The 21223-nt window shown below is 38.6% G+C and overlaps 1 protein-coding gene across 2 annotated transcripts in view; it reads left to right on the top strand.

The window, feature by feature from the left end:
- The window catches only part of CNTN1 (contactin 1), a 292079-nt gene that overhangs the window by 230546 nt on the left and 40310 nt on the right, over nucleotides 1-21223 (top strand). For both annotated transcript variants that reach the window (XM_080661300.1, XM_080661301.1), the window contains 3 exons: nucleotides 1519-1677; nucleotides 12372-12521; nucleotides 20032-20102. In XM_080661300.1, the coding sequence (XP_080517426.1) occupies nucleotides 1519-1677; nucleotides 12372-12521; nucleotides 20032-20102 (380 nt within the window). The remainder of the gene's footprint in view (nucleotides 1-1518; nucleotides 1678-12371; nucleotides 12522-20031; nucleotides 20103-21223) is intronic.

Genomic DNA, 21223 nt, shown 5'->3' with positions numbered 1-21223 from the left:
ACACACACCTCTTCCTCCTTGAGACCAACCACACAGAAATTGGTGGAGGTTTGGGGTGCTGTCCATACCTTTGCAAAGACCAAAGCCCATATGGGGAAAAAGTGGCCAGTCATGTAGGCTAAACGTCTGATCTGATATATAAATAGGAAGGTGTTTATTTTTAGCTAAAAGATAAAAACATGTCTCTACTCAATATGAAAAAATGAAGGGGCCACTTTACCAAAGTTGTTGATTATTATCTTTGGCATGCTTAATTCCGTTGGGGATGGCCTTCTTTCTGGTGCAAAGAACGTAAGTGATGCCACTTTCTGAAATGTCTATTCAAGGAGAGGCGCTCTCCGATAACTGAGAAACTTCTTTGGCGTTGTAAGTGATTGATGCCACTGCACTACTTAAAAGACATGTTTCTCATTTTCTTTAAAAAAATATTTTTATTTATTTCAGAGAGGAAGGGAGGGAGGGAGAGATAGAAACATCAGTGATGAGAGAGAATCATTTGTAGGCTGCCTCCTGCACACCCCACACCGGGGATCAAGACTGCAGCCCACGCATGTGTCCTGAAAGGGAATTGAACCAAACTGAAAGGTGATCTGGTTCGTAGGTGGGCACTCAACCATTGAGCCACACTGGCCAAGCCATTTAAGAAAAAAAAAAAAAACTAAGGCAAGAATAAGGATGTTGTATACCATTATTATGGCATTTACTACTTTCTATTATAGCTATTTGTTTGCTGGTTCATTTCACCCCTTTCAAGACAAAGAGTACTTGAAACCCCAAAGCTACGTCTCATTTATCATTTCATTTCTACCACCCAGCATAGTTCTCACAGTTTAGAGGATAAATGAATAATGTTTGTACTGAGTTATGAATCATATATAAAAATCTATTTTAGTAATAATTCTTCTTTCCTAAGATGCTACATTATATAATTTGATGTTTTCAGAGCAATTGTTTTCTACATTTTATAAAAATAGAAATATTTATATTCCTATTACAAAACCAGTATAAATGTATTACCCAAAATAATGCATAACGTCATTCCCAGAAATTTCTACTCCAAGGAAAACAAACTACCTATCATATTTAGGGTTATAAAAATGTATTTGTTCCATTTTGGGAAGCAGAATGAAATATTTGACTATTCTTATGTTTGGATTGAATTGTACAATCGTCTGTGATTCATGCATGGAGCAAGTGTTCATTCATTCTCATTATGCTACAGTCTGTATTAAGTCCCATTGATGCAAATTGTGTTTTATGTTTCAAACAGTATCATATGTATCCTGAATAATAATGATATTTTAAAGTGACAGCATTTATCAAAAAGAGACAAATGAAATCATTTAGTGAAAACCATAAATACTATCATTATCACTTCTTATACTTTATATTTAAAAGGAATGTGGCAACACTGGTTATATCTTTAGATTAACTGCAAGGAAGACATGTTTGTATTCGAATGTGTGCTTAATTCACTATTTGGGATTCATTGATTCATTACCCAACTTTTCATTCCAGGCCCTCCAGGCCCTCCAGGCGGTCTGCGAATAGAAGACATCAGAGCCACTTCTGTGGCACTTACTTGGAGCCGTGGTTCAGACAATCATAGTCCTATTTCTAAATATACTATCCAGACCAAGACTATTCTTTCAGATGACTGGAAAGATGCAAAGACTGGTGAGTTTTATTTGTCCAATTCTTCTGTAGCATATTTTTAAATGAATCCTATCTAATAAAGAGGCAATATGCTAAGTGACCATCACTTCGTCACAAAGATGGCTGCACCCAGAGTTGAAGCCAAGTTCCCATAAGGAGCAATCAGCAGGGACCTGAGGCTACGCCCTCCCCCGCCCCCATAGGGCTTGACAGGGGACCTCAGGCTGCGCCCCCCACCCCGGCACCAGGCCAGGGGACCTGAAGCCAATGGCCCCCACCCCACGGGGCTTGACGGGGGACCTCAAGGTGCGCTTCCTGCTGGGCTAGGGGACCTCAGGCTGCTCCCCCCGCCCCAGCACCAGGCTGGGGGACCTCAGGACACGCCCCCCCACCCCAGCATCGGGCCAGGGGACCTGAGGCTGCGCCCCCCTTCCTGGCTGGGCTTGACAGAGGACCTCAGGCCATGCCCCCCGCCCAGTGGGGCTTGACAGAGGACCTCAAGGTACACCCCCAGTGCTGGGTCGGGGGAACTCAGGCTGCACCCCCCACCCCAGCACCAGGCCAGGGAACCTCAGACCACACCCCCTTCCCAGTGGGGCTTGATGGGGGACCTCAGGCATGCTCCCTGCCCCAGCACCGGGCCAGGGGACCTGAGGCTGCGCCCCCCTGCCTGGCTGGGCTTGACAGGGGACTTCAGACTGCACCCCCCACCCAGAGGGCTTGACAGGGGACCTCAGGCCATGCTTCCCGCCTTGGCACCAGGCCAGGGGACCTCATGCCACACCCCTGACCTGGCAGGGCTTGACAGGGGACCTCAGGCTGTGCTTCCCACCCAGCGGGGCTTGATGGGGGACCTCAAGGTGCACCCCCGTGCTGGGTCGGGGGAACTCAGGCCATGCCCTCTGCCCAGCAGGGCTTGATGGGGGACCTGAAGCTGCACCCCCCTGCCGGTGGGGATTGATGGGGGACCGGAGGCTGTGACCCCCTCCCAGTGCCAGGCCAGGGGACCTGAGGCTGCGGCCCCCTGCCTGCCGGGGCTTGACGGGGGACCACAGGCCATGCTCCCCACCAGCGGGGCTTGACAGGGGACCTCAGGCCATGTCCCACACCTGGTGGGGCTTAACGGGGGACCTCAAGGCACACACCCCGCCCCGGTCTGGGCTGGGGGACCTCAGACCATGCCCCCCATCCTGGCACCGGGCCAGGGGACCTGAGGCTACATCCCCTGCCCAGCGGGGCTTGACAAGGGTGGGACTGGCCAGGTCTGGATCTAGCCCAATTGGGGCAGGGGCCAGCCAGGTCTGGGTCTCACGTGATTTTGAGGCGCATGTGGGTGGGCGGGGACTTGACTCTGGGTCTTGTGGTGCGCTCCAGACTCTGACAGGAGGAAGATTTTCACATACATTTTACTAATTTTCTTTCATCTCTGACATTTCTATTATAGAGAAAGGGCAAATAGCAATATTAAATTATTTCCTCTAATTAATCCCCTTTTAATGTGTACGAATTTTGTGCACCGGGCCACTAGTACTTTTATAAAAAGCAAAATCCTGGACATTTTAAGAATTTTATTATCTACCCAGAAATTCCTTTTTATTGTTAAGCTTTAAAAAAAATCCCCGTGCTTTGATAGTGGAAAACAACAACACAGGGAACTTAAATATTTTAAAGTTATTGGAGAAAAAGATGAATGTCTAAATCTATAACAGGAAAGCAAAGAGAAGCCTCCTGGTTTTCTTTTCATTGAGAAGTCTCTCTCTCTCCCCTTATCTCTCTATCCCCCCACCCCTTTCTTTCTCTCAAAAGGAATTTATAGCTTATTATTTATGACCCATTTTCCAATTAATGTAGGTACTATAGTTCTGCATTATAAAAAAGTCACATTGATCATAAATATTAATTTAAGCATCCAAATCTTACCACTATAACCCTTTCCATTCTGAGAATGATCTTCCCTGGGTTGAATTTTCTCAAAAATTGTTTTTCAAGAAGTTTTGGATCTCAAATGTTTTATTTTCTTATATTAAGAGTTTCTAAAAGTCGATCAGGAAAAAATATATAGATGGGTATCTTCCATTGTCTATAACTATTACCATTGCCATTTCTCATGACTAGATTACAATATCACATAGTTAATTTTCTCCTATAGCATCAATGAAGATAGAGTATCCTTTTGATAAAGTATGTTTGTCAGTTTTGACAATATTTTAAAACAAAGTTGTGGTTGTCAGAAATTCTTTTAGGTACATGAAGAAGATACATAGAAATATGGGCTCAATTTCACCCATGGGAAGAAAAAAAGACAAAAGTGTTGAATTAAATGTTTCTCTCTTTTAAAAATTAAGAAAAGAATGAACCCCAATATATTCTAAGCCTGTTCTTATTTTTGCTTTCCTTAACATAATGGAAGTTATTTGAATCGCTCACTGAGAGGCTTTAATTTCGATGTACTTTCCTTTGATAATTTCCTCCTATCATGAGAGATTAACCAAATATAAACTTGCAATCTGTTACAAGGGTTTATGATATATTTTAGTATTAAATGATCCTCCATATATACATAGAAAGTTCAAATGAATTTGAAAAGGATGAAAATATTTTATTTCATTATGCTTGTGAGCATAGTACTATATATAAATATATAGTCATTTGCCGCATAATGACATTTTGTTCAATGACAGACCTCATATACAATGTAGACAGGAGAAGCATTTTAAATAGAGTTATTCTTATATTAGTATAGCTACACTAACTTTCTCACAGTTCCTGTTTTCATATCTTTTCTTATTCTCAACCTCTTTGTATCTTTGAATCTAAAGTATGTTTTCTGTTGACATCATATAGTTCAATCTTATTTTTTATCCAGTCTGATAATGTCTGCCTTCTTATTGGATTCTTTAATCCATTAACATTTAATGTTATCATTGAAATAGTTTGATTTATACCTGTTTTACAAATGTTTCACTTGTTTTTGTTCCTTTATTCCTTCTTTACTGCTTTCTTTTGCATTAAATGAGTATTTTATAGAGTAATGTTTTAATTTTAATAATATTCATGATAGATAGATAGATAGGTAGATAGATAAATAGTAAATAGATAGATATAGGGATATCCTAAGTAATAAAAGCCTAATATGCTAAGTGTCATTCGACCATTTGACCAGTCACTATGTTGCGCACTGACCAACAGGGAGCAGACGCTCTGACTGGTAGGTTAGCTTGCTGCTGGGGTCCAGCCAATCAGGACAGGGCAAGATGGGCTGGGCATGCCCTGGAGCCCTCCCATGGTTCCAATTGGCTGGACCGAGGGACCCACCAGTGTACGAATCTGTGCACCAGGTCTCTAGTATAAATATGGATATCCTTAATGGGCTACTCTAGGGCTTACCAGGTATAACTGAACTTATCAGAATAGACTTCATATTTTAACTAACGTACATTTGGTGAGACATTGAAATGTTAATCCTAGATAGCTCTATTCTATTTTACCCCTTCTATGTGCTATATATTATTGTTAAACATATTGCATATATATATATATGTATATATATTACAGACTTGGTGATCTCCTGCTAAAATCTTCACATTCTATAATTTTAATGTCTTTCAAAGCAGCTAAAGAAAAGAAATAAAAGCAAGCATATATTTTTAGAGTTTGTAATGTTAACCTTTTTATTTACCATTTCTGATACTTCTCATTGTTTCCTATAAATTTGAGTTTATTTTCTTATTCTAATACAACTTTGTTTTTACCTGGCCCTTTAAGTTATTGTCAAATATTTTACATTTCTAAATGCTATAGCCCCAATAACACAAATTTATTTATTTTTACACAATTTTATTTAACATAATACACACATATGTTTATATACACATACATATAAGTATATATGTATATATTTATCCATATATGTATATGGATAAGTAAATATATACATGATAAATAGGTAAATATGGTTTTCTACAATGGCTTCAAAGTCAGATAAGAGAGAAAAAAGAAGAAATATGTATTTATGCTATCCTATCTAATAAAAGCATAATATGCAAATTAACCATAACTCTGCTACACCCACAAGCCAAGCCCACTGGCCAATCAGGACCGAGTAGGCAAATTAACCCAACCAAGAAGGCTGCGGCCACAGAGAGAACAGGAGGCATGGGTTTCCCTGGCAATGGAGGCAGCCAAGCTTTCCACACACCCTGGCCAGCCCAGGCATCCACTCAAGGCTACAAAGTTTCAATTATAGAAGATAAATAAATCCCAACAGAAATGGCAGCAGCCACAGAGCTAGAAAGAGCAGGAGGACTGAGTTGCCCCCGGCGATGGAGGAAGCCAAGCTTCCGCAGCCCTGGCCTGCCATGGCTTCTGCTTAAGGCTACAAAGTTTCAATTATAGAAGATAAATAAATGCCAACAAAAATGGCTGCAGCCACAGAGCACCAGGAGGCTTGGCTCTGCTCAAGGCTACAAAGTTTCAATTATAGAAGATAAATAAATCCCAGATACCAGGCCCTCCGCTTGGGTCGCCGGGGGGGCGTGGCCAGCCTGCAAACCACCACAGGCCCCTCGCCCAGGTGCCCCATGCGCCGAGGGAACCCCCAACCTGATCCGGGACACCCTTCAGGACAAACCAGCTGGCCCCCACCCGTGCACCAGGCCTCTATCCTATCTAATAAAAGAGTAATATGCAGATTGACCATCACTCCAACACACAAGATGGCTGCCCCCCTGTGGTCAAAGATCCTGCCCCCATGTGGACACAAGATGGCCACCACAAGATGGGCAGCAGGGGAGGGCAGTTGGGAGGAACCAGGCCTGCAAGGGAGGGCAGTTGGGGGCGATCAAGCCTACAGGGGAGAGCAGTTAGGGATGACCAGGCCTGCAGGGGAGGGCAGTTAGGGGTGACCAGGCCTGCAGGGGATGGCAGTTAGGGGCAAACAGGCTGGCAAGGGAGCAGTTAGGCATCAATCAGGCTGGCAGGGGAGTGGTTAGGGGGTGATCAGGCTGGCAGGCAGAAGCGGTTAGGGGCAATCAGGAAGGCAGGCAGGTGAGCAGTTGGGAGCCAGCAGTCCTGGATTGTGAGAGGGATGTCTGACTGCCCATTTAGGCCTACCGGGATCAGGCCTAAACGGGCAGTTGGACATCCCTCAATGGGTCCCAGATTGGAGAGGGTGCAGGCTGGGCTGAGGGACACCCCTTCCCCCCCCCCCCGTGCACGAATTTCATGCACTGGGCCTCTAGTCTTTTATAATTACATAATACCTTTACCAGTGCTCCTTATGCATAGGGGTTTTTTTTTACCAATTACTCTCTGGGGTCCAATGCTTTCAGCTTGAATAATTTACTTTACTATTTCTTCTAAGGAGGGTCTACCAGCAACCAATTATCTCAGTTTTTGCTTATCTGGATATGTCTTTATTTGACCTTGTCTTTTAAAAGAGTTTTACTAGATATAACAGCCTTGGTTGACAGTATTTTCTTCTTTTAGTACTTTAAATATGTCATCTTAGATACTCTTTATCAGGTTGAGGAAGTTCTCTTTTATCCTCAGTTTTTATTTTATTTTATTTACTGAAAGTTGTGTCTTTTGCTTTATCTTTAAGTGATATTATTTGAATATAAACTCAAAATTGCTTTTTATTGGAAGCACTTTAAAAATATTGTGCCTTTGTCTTTTTGCCTGCATTGTTTCTGATAAGATAATAACTATTGTTCTTAACCTTATATTCCTGCATTTAGTGTGTCCATTTACTTTAACTACTTTTAATATTACTTTATAGTTGCTTTTAAGCTGTATGGGAATATACTTACCCTAATGAGGTTTATTTGCATCTTGGATCTTTGAGTTGATATCTTCCTTCAACTTGGGAAATTTTTAGTCATTTTCTCCCTAGATATTCTCTCTCTCTCTCTCTCTCTCTCTCTCTCTCTCTCTCTCTCTCTCTCTTTCTCTTTGATCTCTCTTGACATGTATCATGTATGTTACACTTTTTATGTGTTCCACAGATTGTGAACACTGTCTGTATGTTTTTGTTTCTATTAAGATCTGATTTTTTTATTGAGATTTTCTATAAAAATTGGCCTCACTCAGAACTGACCAGTAAAAAATCTGGACCTTGAGACCCCATTCCTGATTCACAGTACTTTCCTTTATTGTACAAAGTACTCTCCACTCTTCCTGACTCTAGGAATAGCAATCAGGTTGTGAGGAATTTGGCTGAAGGGAAGGGACACAAAGTCTCTCTGCTCCTGACTGTTTTCCTCTTGCATTTGGCTTGAGGCATGAATCTGCTTCCAAAGTAAACCTAACTCCCTTCCCAGCCTGTCTGTGGGGTGGTGCTAGGAAAAGAAAATGTACCCAACTGGTCCTACCAGGGCTGAAGGGGTCAGAGAAGAGTGCATGAGGTAAACATCCATTTATAGGGATATTAGGGTTCAGAAGAAAACAAAACAAAACAAAAAAGTGTGTTAGAGGTAAAACATGTATATGTCTTCAAATGATAGCTACGAATGAGCGAATGAGGATGAAGCAGAAGAAATATTTTGTCTGTGGGCCTTTTATGGATATTACCAGTCTTGACATTCCAGCTATAATAATTATATGGGCTACCTACCTCAAGATTGGAGGTGAGAATAAGTTAGAGAGAAAACAAGATTTAAATCCTATTATCTTGATGTGGTGTGGATCAAAACTCCTGTTACAATTTGGTTAAAGAAAAGCAAGCTAAATAGAAGATCCACTTTAAATTCCAGACACATTATTTAATTGATATATGTTAGTCATGTTTGGCTCTTATCCTTACTTCATATATATATATATATATATATATATATATATATATATATATATAGTTTTATTGGATGAATATTATAAACATACTAGAGGCCTGGTGCACAGAATTTGTGCACTCAGGGGGGTTGTGGGGGGGGGGGTTCCTCAGCCCAGTCTGCGCCCTCTCGCAGTTTGGGAGCCCGTGGGGAGTGGGCCTAAGCCAGCAGTTGGACATTCTTAGCGCTGCTGTGGAGGCGGGAGAGGGTCCCACCACCGCTGCTATACTCGCCAGGCATGAGCCTGGCTTCTGGCTGAACGGCGCTTCCCCTGTGGGAGCGCACTGACCACCAGGGGGCAGCTTCTGCGTTGAGTATCTACCCCCTGGTGGTCAGTGTACGTCATAGCAAGTGGTTGAGCGGCCTTAGCATATCATTGGCATATTACACTTTGGTTGCACGGATGACCGGGCACTTAACATATTAGGCTTTTATTATATAGGATAGTAAAAACATGTTTGTTTGAGATATTTATACTCCCATAAGTACTGATGTTAATGCATATCAACAAGAATTATTGGCCCTGCCGTCATGGCTCAGTGGTTGAGTATTAACCTATGAATCAGGAGGTCTCAGTCTGATTCCCAGGCTGGTGGCTCAATCCCTAGTGTGGGGTGTGCAAGAAGCAGCCAATCAATGATTCTCTCTTATCATTGATGTTTCTATCTCTCTCTTCCTCTCCCTTCCTCACTGAAATAAAATTATATATATATATATATATATATATATATATATATATATGTGTGTGTGTGTGTGTGTGTGTGTGTGTGTATGTAAAATAATTATTGTAATTGGTTTTGTTCTAAAAAGAGCAATGTTCACACCTTTAGAAATCCTGGTTGAGAATATTAATCTTAACTTATAGATATCAAATTATTTCCTAATAATTCAGAGGATACATTCTTCCTAACATCCATTTTTGTTTCCCCTCTTGGAAGCGCTATTTGCATCACTGGGCCAAGGGTTGCCCACTGAGGTGTACCATCTCATGCTAGTCACTCCAAGGCTTTTTGCTTATTCTTCCTTTCTTCATTGTAGTCATTACTAGTAAAGTCACCGCCTTACTTCTCACCTGGAATTCAAAGGCTACCACAAAATGACCCCAATTGACTTTTACTACTTTATCTCTCACCATTTCTCCAAATATTTTCTGTGGTCAAGTATGACTTCCTACTCCTTGAACATATCCCTGAACTTCCAATTTTTTGGGGGGTATTTTCATGTTGGATTCTCACAATTGCTCAAATCAGTCTATCAGCTGCAGTCTCCACGGCACATCCATCTGGTTCTTCCTGTTCTGACCCAGCCTATACCTGCCTATACCTGTTGATTGGCCAGTTGCTTGGAAAAGTCCCATTGCAACTCTCACCATAAGAATGCCATGCCCTTGCCAAGAGAACCCTTTGGAATAGGATCAACATTTCCACTCTCTGGGCATTTAAATGGTGCTGAGGTTTTGCAACATAGCAATCAAGGGAGGATCAGATTGCCTCCTTCAGACTTCTACCACACTTATACTTGGACTCCCCAATCTCATAAAATTACAAATTCTCAAACAGTTCCATCAACTTCTGCCTTTAAACTTCTGCATTAGTTTCCCGTGGCTGCCATAACAAATAACCACAAACTTGGTGGCTTGAAACAACAGAAATTTACTCTCACAGTTCTGGAGATCAGAAGCCCAAAATCAAAGTGTATGTAGTGCTGCACCCTTTCCAAGGGCCCTAGGAAACAATACATTCCTTGTCTCTTCCAGCCACCAGTGGCTCCAAATGTTCCTTGGCTTGTGGCCACATCACATTGTATCCTCCTCTTCTATAGGTTTCCCTCACTCTGTGTTTCTCTTATAAGGGCACTTGTCACTAGGTTTAGAGCCCATCTAAATAATCCAGGATGATATTATCCCAAGATCCTTAACTTTATTCCAGTATTAAAAGGCTCCACAAAGACTCTTTTTCTCAATATGGTCACATTCATGGATTCTGATTACTTGAACATAGACATATCTTTTTGGCGGCCACCATCAACTCACTGGAGCCCTTCCTCTTACTGGAGGCTCAGAGGGTATCTGGAGTGGAAGAGAGGCCACCCTACCCAGTGTCATAGCAACTGGCTCTATTTTTCCCTTTTCTCCATGAAGAGGCCTTTGCAAACCAAAACTTCACCTTCCTTCTTCCAATTACCTAAAAAAGTTCCCTATGTATATGAACTAAGACAAACAAATTTTGATTTGTATGATGGAAGGTAGAGGAGATAAAGAAGCAGAATCAAAACAGAGGGGAAGGCAAAGCCAAACTTTTAATCACAAAGTCAAAAATATGTGTCAAATATATAGAACAAGTTCATAACAAGAAGAGAATTGATGGCAAAATTAATGTCCAAGATGCTTAAAACTATGGCAGGATGAGTCATGGGATAGTCTGACTCACAAAAATTTGTCCAAAAGTAGAGACTGTACACTGGAATGCTTAGCACGTATTGTGGAGATGGTATAATATTTTAAAAATGTAGGTATTCATGGTCTGCATTGGAGATAAAAATTCCCTAACTAATAAGATAATGAGTCATAGACAAGCCTAAAGAAACAAATTTCCCACATAAGTGTTGTACAGGTATTTACATGCATATGTATGAGTAGGCAAATTACTAAAAACACATATGGAAATATTTTAAGAACACTTAAAATAATGTATAATTCTGCCCAGGTTGTATGGTTTATCATATCTCAAGCAATCTTAGAACATATCTAACCCATAATTTATAATCTTCCCATTAGTATCTGGCATCTAGCAGCATGAATTATAAAAAGTACTTGATAAATCTTAATGAATTATTATAACAATAGAGGCCCAGTGCGCAAAATCATGTGAGACCCAGACCCGCCACGGCAGCAGGACCCCAGTCCCGCCGCGTGCAAGTAGCTCGCTGCCACAAGCCACTGCGCTGCATGACCTGTGAGCCCCTCCGTGCCCTGAGAGCCGCGAGCCCTGCCACATGAGCCCCTCCATGCAGCGCGAGCCCCTCAGCGCCACACGAGCCCCGCCCCACCACCACGAGTGGCTCGTGGGCCAGGGGAAAGGACCGAGAGGTGCTCGATGCACCTCCTGGTGACCGGTTGTTTGGTTGTTCCAGCATTATGGCGTTACGGCCACTGGCCTTTCATAATATAGATTTATCATCTCTGTCCCAAATGACTTGTGTATAAATCTAAAAAACCAACTAATAAACATATAGGTGCCCTAGTAATAAATAATTCACTATCTATACTCTACATCAGAGGCAGTCCATTAAACTTTTAACTGCCTCAATTTGTACCCTTGCCTCAGAAAACCTTTCTAGGTTCTACCTTGATGATACAACTCCTTGCTATTCAAGGTATAGCCTGTGGACTACCGGCACTGGCATGACCTGGGAGGTAGTCAGACCTTCTACCCTAGACTTGGTAAATAGATGATTCATATGCATAATACTCTTTGTAGTTTATTATTAATTAATGACCTCTCCTCTTACTCCCTTGAACTTAACAGTTTGTCATTCCTTGTTTTTATTTTCACTTCAACCCAATGAAATATGTGACATTTTCTCAAAATAGTAAAACAGACTACGGAATCTCAGAGAGATGGCAGGGGTCGGTGGGTGGGAAGAAATCAACCAAAGAACTGGTATGCATATATATATATAACCCATGGACACAGACAATAGGGTGGTGAAGGCCTGGGGTGGGGAATGGGGGTCAAGGGCAGGCTAGAAGGGGTTTATGAGGGAAAGAGGAGGACAAATGTAATACTTTCAACAATAAAGATTTTTTAAATAGTAAAATAAAACTGGAGTATTATAAAGGTGATGTTCTTCAAATAATATTCTCTATTTAATGTTCATTTTATTTAGATCCCCCAATTATTGAAGGAAATATGGAAGCGGCAAGAGCAGTTGATTTAATCCCATGGATGGAATATGAGTTTCGTGTGGTAGCAACCAACACATTGGGTATAGGAGAGCCCAGTATACCGTCAAACAAAATTAGAACAGATGGTGCTGGTATGTAAGAGAAGCTTTTTTTAAGTTTAGAAGACTTATATATGCAATGCCACTTTAATATATAGTTGAATGTATTTGGAAAGAAATCATGCTCTGAGGTAAGTGATTCATCCAAACTCTGTGTGTATATGTATTTGACACAAGTGTGTGTATTTTATATCAAGACCCTCAAAAACAAGAAAGGAAATATGAAGTTTAAGAATGTTTTTACATAATTAACATAGGAGAAGAGGTAAATTGAAACTACTGCATATGCCACTGGAGACCACTTAAGTGAAACTGGTATTTAGAATATAAACTTTAATATAAATTGTGACTATTAACCAGGCAGACTATTGATGTAATATGACTTAGAAAGTTCCCAGTTTTGTGTGTCTCTCAAACACATTTATAGTTGGATGGACAGTGTGGGCAGGGAGGATAGGGGGAGCTAGGAGTAGAGAGGATGTGATGAGGACTTCTCAGATCTATACCACTTGGAGAGTCACAGCATCTCTGAGAAATAGCTATAGTGTGTTGTTTGTTTTTAAATATTAGGAGTCACTCTAACTATGCTCTTTCATCACAGCTCAACCTTGGCTGTTCCTTCAATGTACATTCACATTTTTTTATGCTAAATACCAACTGCATTTAAGTAGCCTTCAGTACAAGAAGGATTCCACTCTATTTTCTTTTCCCCTGCATTACAAGGCAAAAATATTGTTCTTATTCTAATAATAGCTATTTTTCTATTATTCCCTGTCTCTGAAAAAGAAAATATTTTGTAGGCTCTCTGAGATTGCTTATTTTTACTATGCCTTGCCAAAATTTTATTTTCAGTGTTTTATTTGGGAGATTTTAAATGGATGACAGACTACCATTAGATTTCTTCTTTGATATCTTAATATCACTTATACACATTTCTGGCTACCTTATTCCTTGACCTAACTTCTAAATAGAATTAGTCTGTAGTTTTTAAAACCAAATCAGTCACAAGATTTCCATTGATCTCTTAAAGTTTTGTGTAATTTACCAGATAAAAAATGATGATGCTGTAATAAAGGAAGAAAACACTAGCATACTGATCTGCACTATTTTCACACTTAAAAATGCATCCATTTATATGAGATGTTATTAGAATTCTAGCAGAAGCTTAGATTTAATCCTTAACTGTGAAACTAAATATAACTTAAATACTACCTTTTGTTGTTTTAAAATAAACATGGTTGTTCCCTTTTCTCTACCTCACAGAAGTCTCTTTAGGATATAGAGGTAATGTAAGTTGATGTCTTATAGATCACAGATACCACAGAGCCAGGATCCTTGTGTTTGGTTTTTATTTATATTCACTAGAGCTTCCTATGTTTGTAATAGAGGCTTCTGTTGTGATGGACTGAACACAGTTGCCCTTTCTGAAAAAAAAGAAAAGAAAAGAAACTGAGACATGATCTGACTAGAGGCTTTAACCATATAATTTCATGTCAAGAGATAATGCACTTAATTTGATTTAACAAGTATTCATTTCAAAATGAAACAGAAAAATAATCAAGTAATTAAGTTGGTCTAAGTAAACTTATTTCATTTAAAAATTATAACATATTTGCTTCAAATATACACGTTTAAAAAAATCAAATTGAGCTTGATTTTTTCCCCCTATGATCTCTTTACTAATATAATATAAACTACATGTTATCTGAACACATTTCTGAAGTACAAAACTGTCCATGGAAAGATGAAATACTGTCATTTGCGACAACATGGATAAATCTTGAGTATATCATGCTGAGTGAAATAAGTGAGACAGAAAAACTCAATAACCATATGATTTCACTCATATGTGGAATATAAAACTGAAAGCAACAAACGAACAAACAAGAAAAACAAAAACTCATACACAGACAACAGTATAGTGGTTTCCAGAGGGAAGGGATAATCTATAATAATCTATAATAATCTATAATAATAAAAGCATAATATGCTAATTAGACCAGACGGCAGAACGACCTTCCAGACAAAGCTGCGGTAGCAGGGGCTAAGGCAGTGACAGTTAGGGGTGATCAGGCAGGCAGGTGAGCAGTTAGGAACAATCAGGCAGGCAGGCGAGCAGTTAGGAACAATCAGGCAGGCAGGCAGAGTGGTCAGGGGCAACCAGGCAGGCAGTTGAGCAGTTGGGGGCAACCAGGCAGGCAGTTGAGCAGTTGGGGGCAATCAGGCAAGCAGGTGAGCAGTTAGGGGCAATCAGGCAGGCAGGCGAGTGGTTAGGGGTGATCAGGCAGGCAGGCGAGTGTTTAGGGGTGTCAGGCAGGCAGAGGGGTTAGGGGTGATCAGGCAGGCAGGTAGAGTGGTTAGAGGCAATGTGGCAGGCAGGCGAGTGGTTAGGGGCAATCAGGCAGGCAGGCAGGCAGGCGAGCAGTTAGGAGCCAGCGGTCCCCGATTGCGAGAGGGTGCAGGCCGGGCTAAGGGAAACCCCACCATGCACAAATTTCGTGCACCGGGCTTCTAGTATAAAATAAAGGAGGCCTAATATATGGTGATAGAAGAAGATTTGCCTTTGGGTGGTGAGCACACAATGCAATATACAGATCATGTATCATAGAAATGTACACCTGAAAGCAATATGATCCTATTAACCAATGTCACCCCAATAAATTTAATAAAAAATAAATAATAAAGGCATCTAATAAAAACAGCTAATACTGTCCAGTACATAATATTTACTTAATAAAATTTATTTATTATGCTGTTAGTGCTTCTTCTAAACTTTTATATGCTTATAAAAATATTATTTACTCTGTAATTGATCACCTTATTGTGCAATACATTTCCATTTTTATAAGCATAATAGAGGATCATCTAATTTCATCTAATTTCTAATCACCTTAAGGGAATCATTTTGTATATTTACTATAATAACATTTCACCAACTTTCTCTTTACTTATTTTACTTTCATCCTGCTTTCAAAATATTGAATATGCATAAAATTGGACCCTTACGTTTTTCATCCTTGCAAGAAAACAAAAATACTTTCTAAAACAGGGGGATGTTTGTCTTGTCATGTCCCATTATAGCAACCCTCCAGCAGATGCCAGCAGATGTTATGTGGTATAAAGCCTGGTTCCCACTTGATGGAAAGGTTGCTCCTGCCTCATTATGCTGATTGAAAGACGTGGCATTATCTAGTGCAGCACATGCCCTTATCTGTCTAATTACTTAATGTTCAGATCACAGTGCACAGTTGGGTATATTCTTTGGATTCAGACAAGTGCATTATAAAATGGATGGCTCCCAAATGAAGAATTAGAAGATGTGTTTGTAATTCATTATAGCCCATTTATTTTTGACTGTAGGAAAGAGATAACAAAAGCTCCCTTCAAAGTAATTGTGTCATTGCATGACGTGTCCTCATAGCTAATAGATCTGCTGGTGCAGTTGGTGAGTTGATATCCTAAAACAGTGCATTCAAGTGAGGTTGACAGCTTTGGCATTTATTTACCTGATCAACCCCAGAAGGAAAAAATCAAAAACCCTAATATCAGAATCAACACTTTCATACTTTATACTGAGCTTTAATTTCACATTTAATGAAACTATTATGTTATTTAATTTAATTAATTTTTTTAACTTTTTAAAGATGTGTTTTGCCCTAGCTGGTTTGGCTCAGTAGATAGAGCATCAGCCTGTGGACTGAAGGGTCCCAGGTTCGATTCCAGTCAAGGGCACATGCCCAGGTTGCAGGCTCGATCCCCAGTGGGGGTCATGCAGGAGGCAGCCAATCAATGATTCTCTCTCATCATTGATGTTTCTATCTCTCTTTCCCTCTATGTTCCTCTCTGAAATTGATAAAGATATATTTAAAAAAAGAGATATGTTTGATAAAGGAGAGGACTGGTGACGAGAAAATATTTTTTAGTTAGAAAGGTATATATTAGAATTAGTTACTGTCATTAGTAATAAAATAGGTTAAAAGAAGCAATTCAGTCCAGCCAGCATGGCTCAGTGGTTGAGCGTCAACCTATGAATCAGGAGGTCACGGTTTGATTCCCCATCAGTGCACATGCCCAGGTTGTGGGCTCCATCCCCAGTAGGGGGTATGCAGGAGGCAGCCGATCAATGATTCTCATCACTGATGTTTCTATCTCTCTCTCCCTCTCCAATCCTCCCTGAAATCAGTAAAAATATGTATTAAAAAAGAAGCACTTCAAACCTATGTTGTCCAAGAGTCAACTGTACTTATTCCAAAGTGTTGATCTAAGTATCCAATTAGGTGTGGTATGCAAAAATCATTTCTAAGGTCTAAATGAGTCTTTCATTAAACTGGGCTTTATTCATTGAGAAAATGTATATGAATTAGGGATTTTTTTTAGATTGAATTTAAATTAGTTGTACTTATTTAATTTATACTGAAAGAGAGCTTCTTCAGGACAGTAATCAGATTTTATTCATATTATTATCTTTTGTGCTTAACACAGCACAGTGTTCATAACTGATGCTCAAAATTATGTGTAGAAGAAAAAAGGGAATGTAAACTGTAATTTAAATAAATAAATAATGTGTTGTAAAAAAGAAATGTGAAAGAAATTTTAAACAAATTCTGTTTGAGAATGAAGACTAGATAAACAAACAAACTTAAAATTTCAGCCTGTTAAGTTCCTAAGACATTCATATTATTGTGAATTATCTTGGCCTGTATATTTTTTTACCTACTATGGAAAAGAACTGATGTTAACAGGGTGGACACATTTGGTGTGTTAACAGTGTGTTCCACCATTAGACCAGGAGAGCATAAGAATTAAAAAGAGTTGTTCTCATTTAAATATACAAATATTATATAGTTCATTTGATTTTATTAATACCTCTTCAAAAAGAATATATATTTAAAGACAGAAAAAAGCAGATGTAAGACTTTAATTCCCTTGGGGTTACTTGAACTCAAACACTGCCATACCACTACAGTCTGGTAACCACAAGGCTACTAAGTGGCTAATGGGAGGGTGGTGGTATATACTGTGTGTTTACACTGAACAAAGGGAGGATTAACGTCCTAGTAGGACAACAAGAGGTTTAATCTCACTACACACTACGCACACTAAACAAGAGTTTTAAACAGAGCAAAATTTAAAACTTACAAATTGTTAAAAAAAAAAAAAAAACTTACAAATTGTTTATTTCTGGAATTTTCCATGTAATATTTTCGCACTGCAAATGCCCATCCGCAACTGAAACTGAGGAAAGTGAATAGATAATGGGGGCCAATTGTACTTATTTTCAAATTATTTAAGCATTCAAACCTAACAGTAAAATTGGCAGCATTAGTTTCTTTCCATAGTGGGGAGGGGGGGGGGGGGGAAGAAGAAAACCAGCCAGAGCATTGGCTTGGTTTTCTTTTAAGATATATTTTAGATCTATTTCTTTTAAGATATATTTAGAAATATAGAAGCACTCTTATAAACAGTATTAGGGGATCACTGTTAGACTGAAATCATGGCAAAAGGACAAGTTAAAAAACATCACTATTTTTAACCTTTCACAGTAAAATTATAAATATTGTTTATTCATGATTAATTCAGTAATTCTGTATTTTTCTTAAATATTTGTTTAAATTCTTTTTAAAAATGATTTATTGTTAAGAGAATGTCTAGTTTGTTCACTGCTAAATGCCCTAGAGCCCAAAGTTAAATAAGCTTCTTTGTGCTTCTGGTGATTTACTTCCCTGAAAGGAATCCCTATTTGGCTAAGACCTCCTGGTCCTGCAGGGCCGGAAGCTAATGGGGAGCACTGAGCTGCTCTCTTCTCAGATTCATGTCAGATGTGTAGGCCATGTGTCACTTCCACCTGTGGAACACTGTCCCTTAGCAGTTAAGACTCCAACTGCACATTCAAAGCTAAATGGAGGAAACTCAATAATTTACCCAAGAAAGATATAAAAACACTCTATTAAGACATACAGTTACTTTTATTTCTGTGCTTTTGCTTGTCTTAAGCATCCTGAGTTCAATTGGTAACTTTTGAAGAGAAAATCAATCTTGAGTTAGTTATTCAAAGGATGTTAAAAAGAGCTTAAGATAAACATTTTAAAATGGGAAAAGAAATATTCAATATAATGTAAATATAGTCCATTATTTAGCTCTGTTCTAAATAAAAAGGTTAATATTAGTTATACTAGAAAGTATTACAATGAAATGATTTGGAAAATAATACTTGTCTTGGTGAAGGCAATATTTAATTAAATAAATTGCAGTATAATAAGTTACTCTTGAGGGTTATTTTTGAGAGTATTTGCCTCTGACCACTATACTTGTATGTATAGTTAAACACAAAATTTGATTTATTCATTAAATACAACACAGCATGTTCTTTTTTTATAGTATGGAGAGCTTTAACTTCAGAATATGAGTTATGGGGTTCAAAGCATTTCCAGAAGTTATTTTAATATCCCAGCCTTCAATCTGAGTTTTATCTAAAGTGCTACAAGGAGATTATATTTTAACATCTGTGAATTTAATTTCATTTCTACCACTCATATGGTGACAGTTAAGTATTAAAATCTCTCCAACTTCAGATAAATTTCTCCATCAGAAAAAGAAATCATGATATAGTTTTACAAGTCTAAAGAAAAACATGCATTTTGTTTATGAACAATTAATGTATACACTTCACCAGGGAATTTATGTGGCTTATATTAGGAGAACTTTTGAAGTATCTATCTTTGAATCACAATTATTTGTTAGGGTTTGCAATACGGTAAATGAACAGCTTGCTTTGAATACTCTGAGGCAGTGTGACTATTTTCTATATGGGAGGCATTTGGACACTCAAAAGAGAACTGATGTTTCATTTTTTCTTTAAAATGTTAACAAATCTGGGATTGATATTTCAGATTGGAGCCAGACCATACGTGCAAGAAAATATATGTTCCCCTGTAGAAACACAGACATCATCAATGTAGCTGGGTACCTGGTCTCCAAGTATCTCAAGTGCAGGGACAACTATCCTTAATGTCTGTACAACTCCAATTAGATGCAAATCCAATGAAATACAGCTTACAGTAAAATGCAGTATCCAAACCCAGTAAAATGCAGCACCTGCCCTGAAGGACTTTTAAGGAGAAAGTCGTTGGAGAAAAAATAAAGAAGAGGCCATTGGACTTGGCAGTTACAAGCAATTTTGTGATTTTGGGGGAGAGTGATTTCAGAAATATGACATGGAAAACAGGTTATGGGTTGTTAAAGCGTGATTATGGAGTAAAAAAATAAAAAAAAAACCACAATAATCTATTCATCCTTATTTGCTGTTTAGTAAGAACTCTAACATCAGAAAAACATTTTTTTCTAAATCTTATTTAAAAATGTGATTTAAATGCCAAGTATAAAATGTGACTACATAGCAAAGAGTAAAGTCACATTTTATACTTGGCATTTAAATGATAAAGTCATCTCAAATTATTTATATGTAAATTTTAGTGTCCATGTAACATACAAAAGTAGCCTCTGTATTTTGTGGTTTGCTACTTAGTTTGCTTGTTTGTTTCAGCACCTAATGTGGCTCCTTCAGATGTAGGAGGTGGAGGAGGAAGCAACAGAGAGCTGACCATCACATGGGCGGTGAGTCTCAACAAGTTGTACTTATTGCAGGCTGCTTTACCTGGACTTAGTCTCAAACCCATTTTGTTTCCTAAACTAAGTTGAAATAAAAGACAATGCCCAAAGCACAAGCAAAATAAATTACTAAAATATATTTTTCTTAAATATATGTCAGATTTTTCCTGGCTTACTATGGCTTAGTGTGCAGAAATAGATTCTTGATGCTAAGGGAACTGTTAGCCAAAAGATTAAACCAAATTTCAACTATCTGATTCCAGACTTTCTTTTTTAACTCATTGTCACCTGGTAACCCAACTATAAATTATAACATCTTTCCTGGACATTCAAAACTCCAAAGATTTGGTTAAAAAGCTTTTATATCAGCACCTATTTTTTAATTGGAGTTTGTTCCCACTTGAGACATACTTTGATCACTAAGTGCAATCAATCATGATAGGTCAGTCTCAGAAGTCTCCCAAGTGTGTTTTATTGAGGTATCAAAAATGTTGTATTGAATTTTTATAACCCAAAGGGAAGTTCCACATCAGAGATGATAATGTCTGAAAAACAATGCATCGTGGCTGGAATTTTGAAGTGAGAGAGATGCTGGGGGTGGGGAAGCATCACCTTGTCTGATGTAGACATCTGACGTGTATCTACCTACCATATTTTATCCAGCTCCATGTGTTCATTAAATATTTTCAGTATTTAATCACTGCAGATAGTAAAATAATACAACCTAGGCTCTAAAGAATTTAAAAAACCACATGAAAAATTGGCAGGTATTATTCTTTTCATCAATCAAATTGGTTTATATAAAAGTAGATATTTAGCAAAAATTGACTTTACTCTTTGCTATGTAGTCACATTTTATACTTGGCATTTAAATCACATTTTTTAATAAGATTTAGAAAAAAATGTCTTTTGCTTGTCCACATCTCAAATTATTTATATGTAAGTTTTAGTGTCTATGTAACATACAAAAGTAAAGAAAATAAAAAACTTAAGAACATCTTAGTTTTTTTTTTATAAGGCTTGATGTTCTTGGATATCCACTTTGGGATAAGTTGGGGAGTTTGTAAAAAAATAATTCAGAATTAGAAATCCTATTCTAAAAATTTGAAATAAAGTTTCTGGGAATA

The sequence above is a fragment of the Plecotus auritus genome (genome assembly GCF_963455305.1).
Source record: "Plecotus auritus genome assembly, chromosome: 3".
In the NCBI taxonomy this organism is placed as follows: Eukaryota; Metazoa; Chordata; class Mammalia; order Chiroptera; family Vespertilionidae; genus Plecotus; species Plecotus auritus.
The sequence above is the reverse complement of the archived record's forward strand: the minus strand, read 5'-3'. Positions and strand labels throughout refer to the sequence as shown.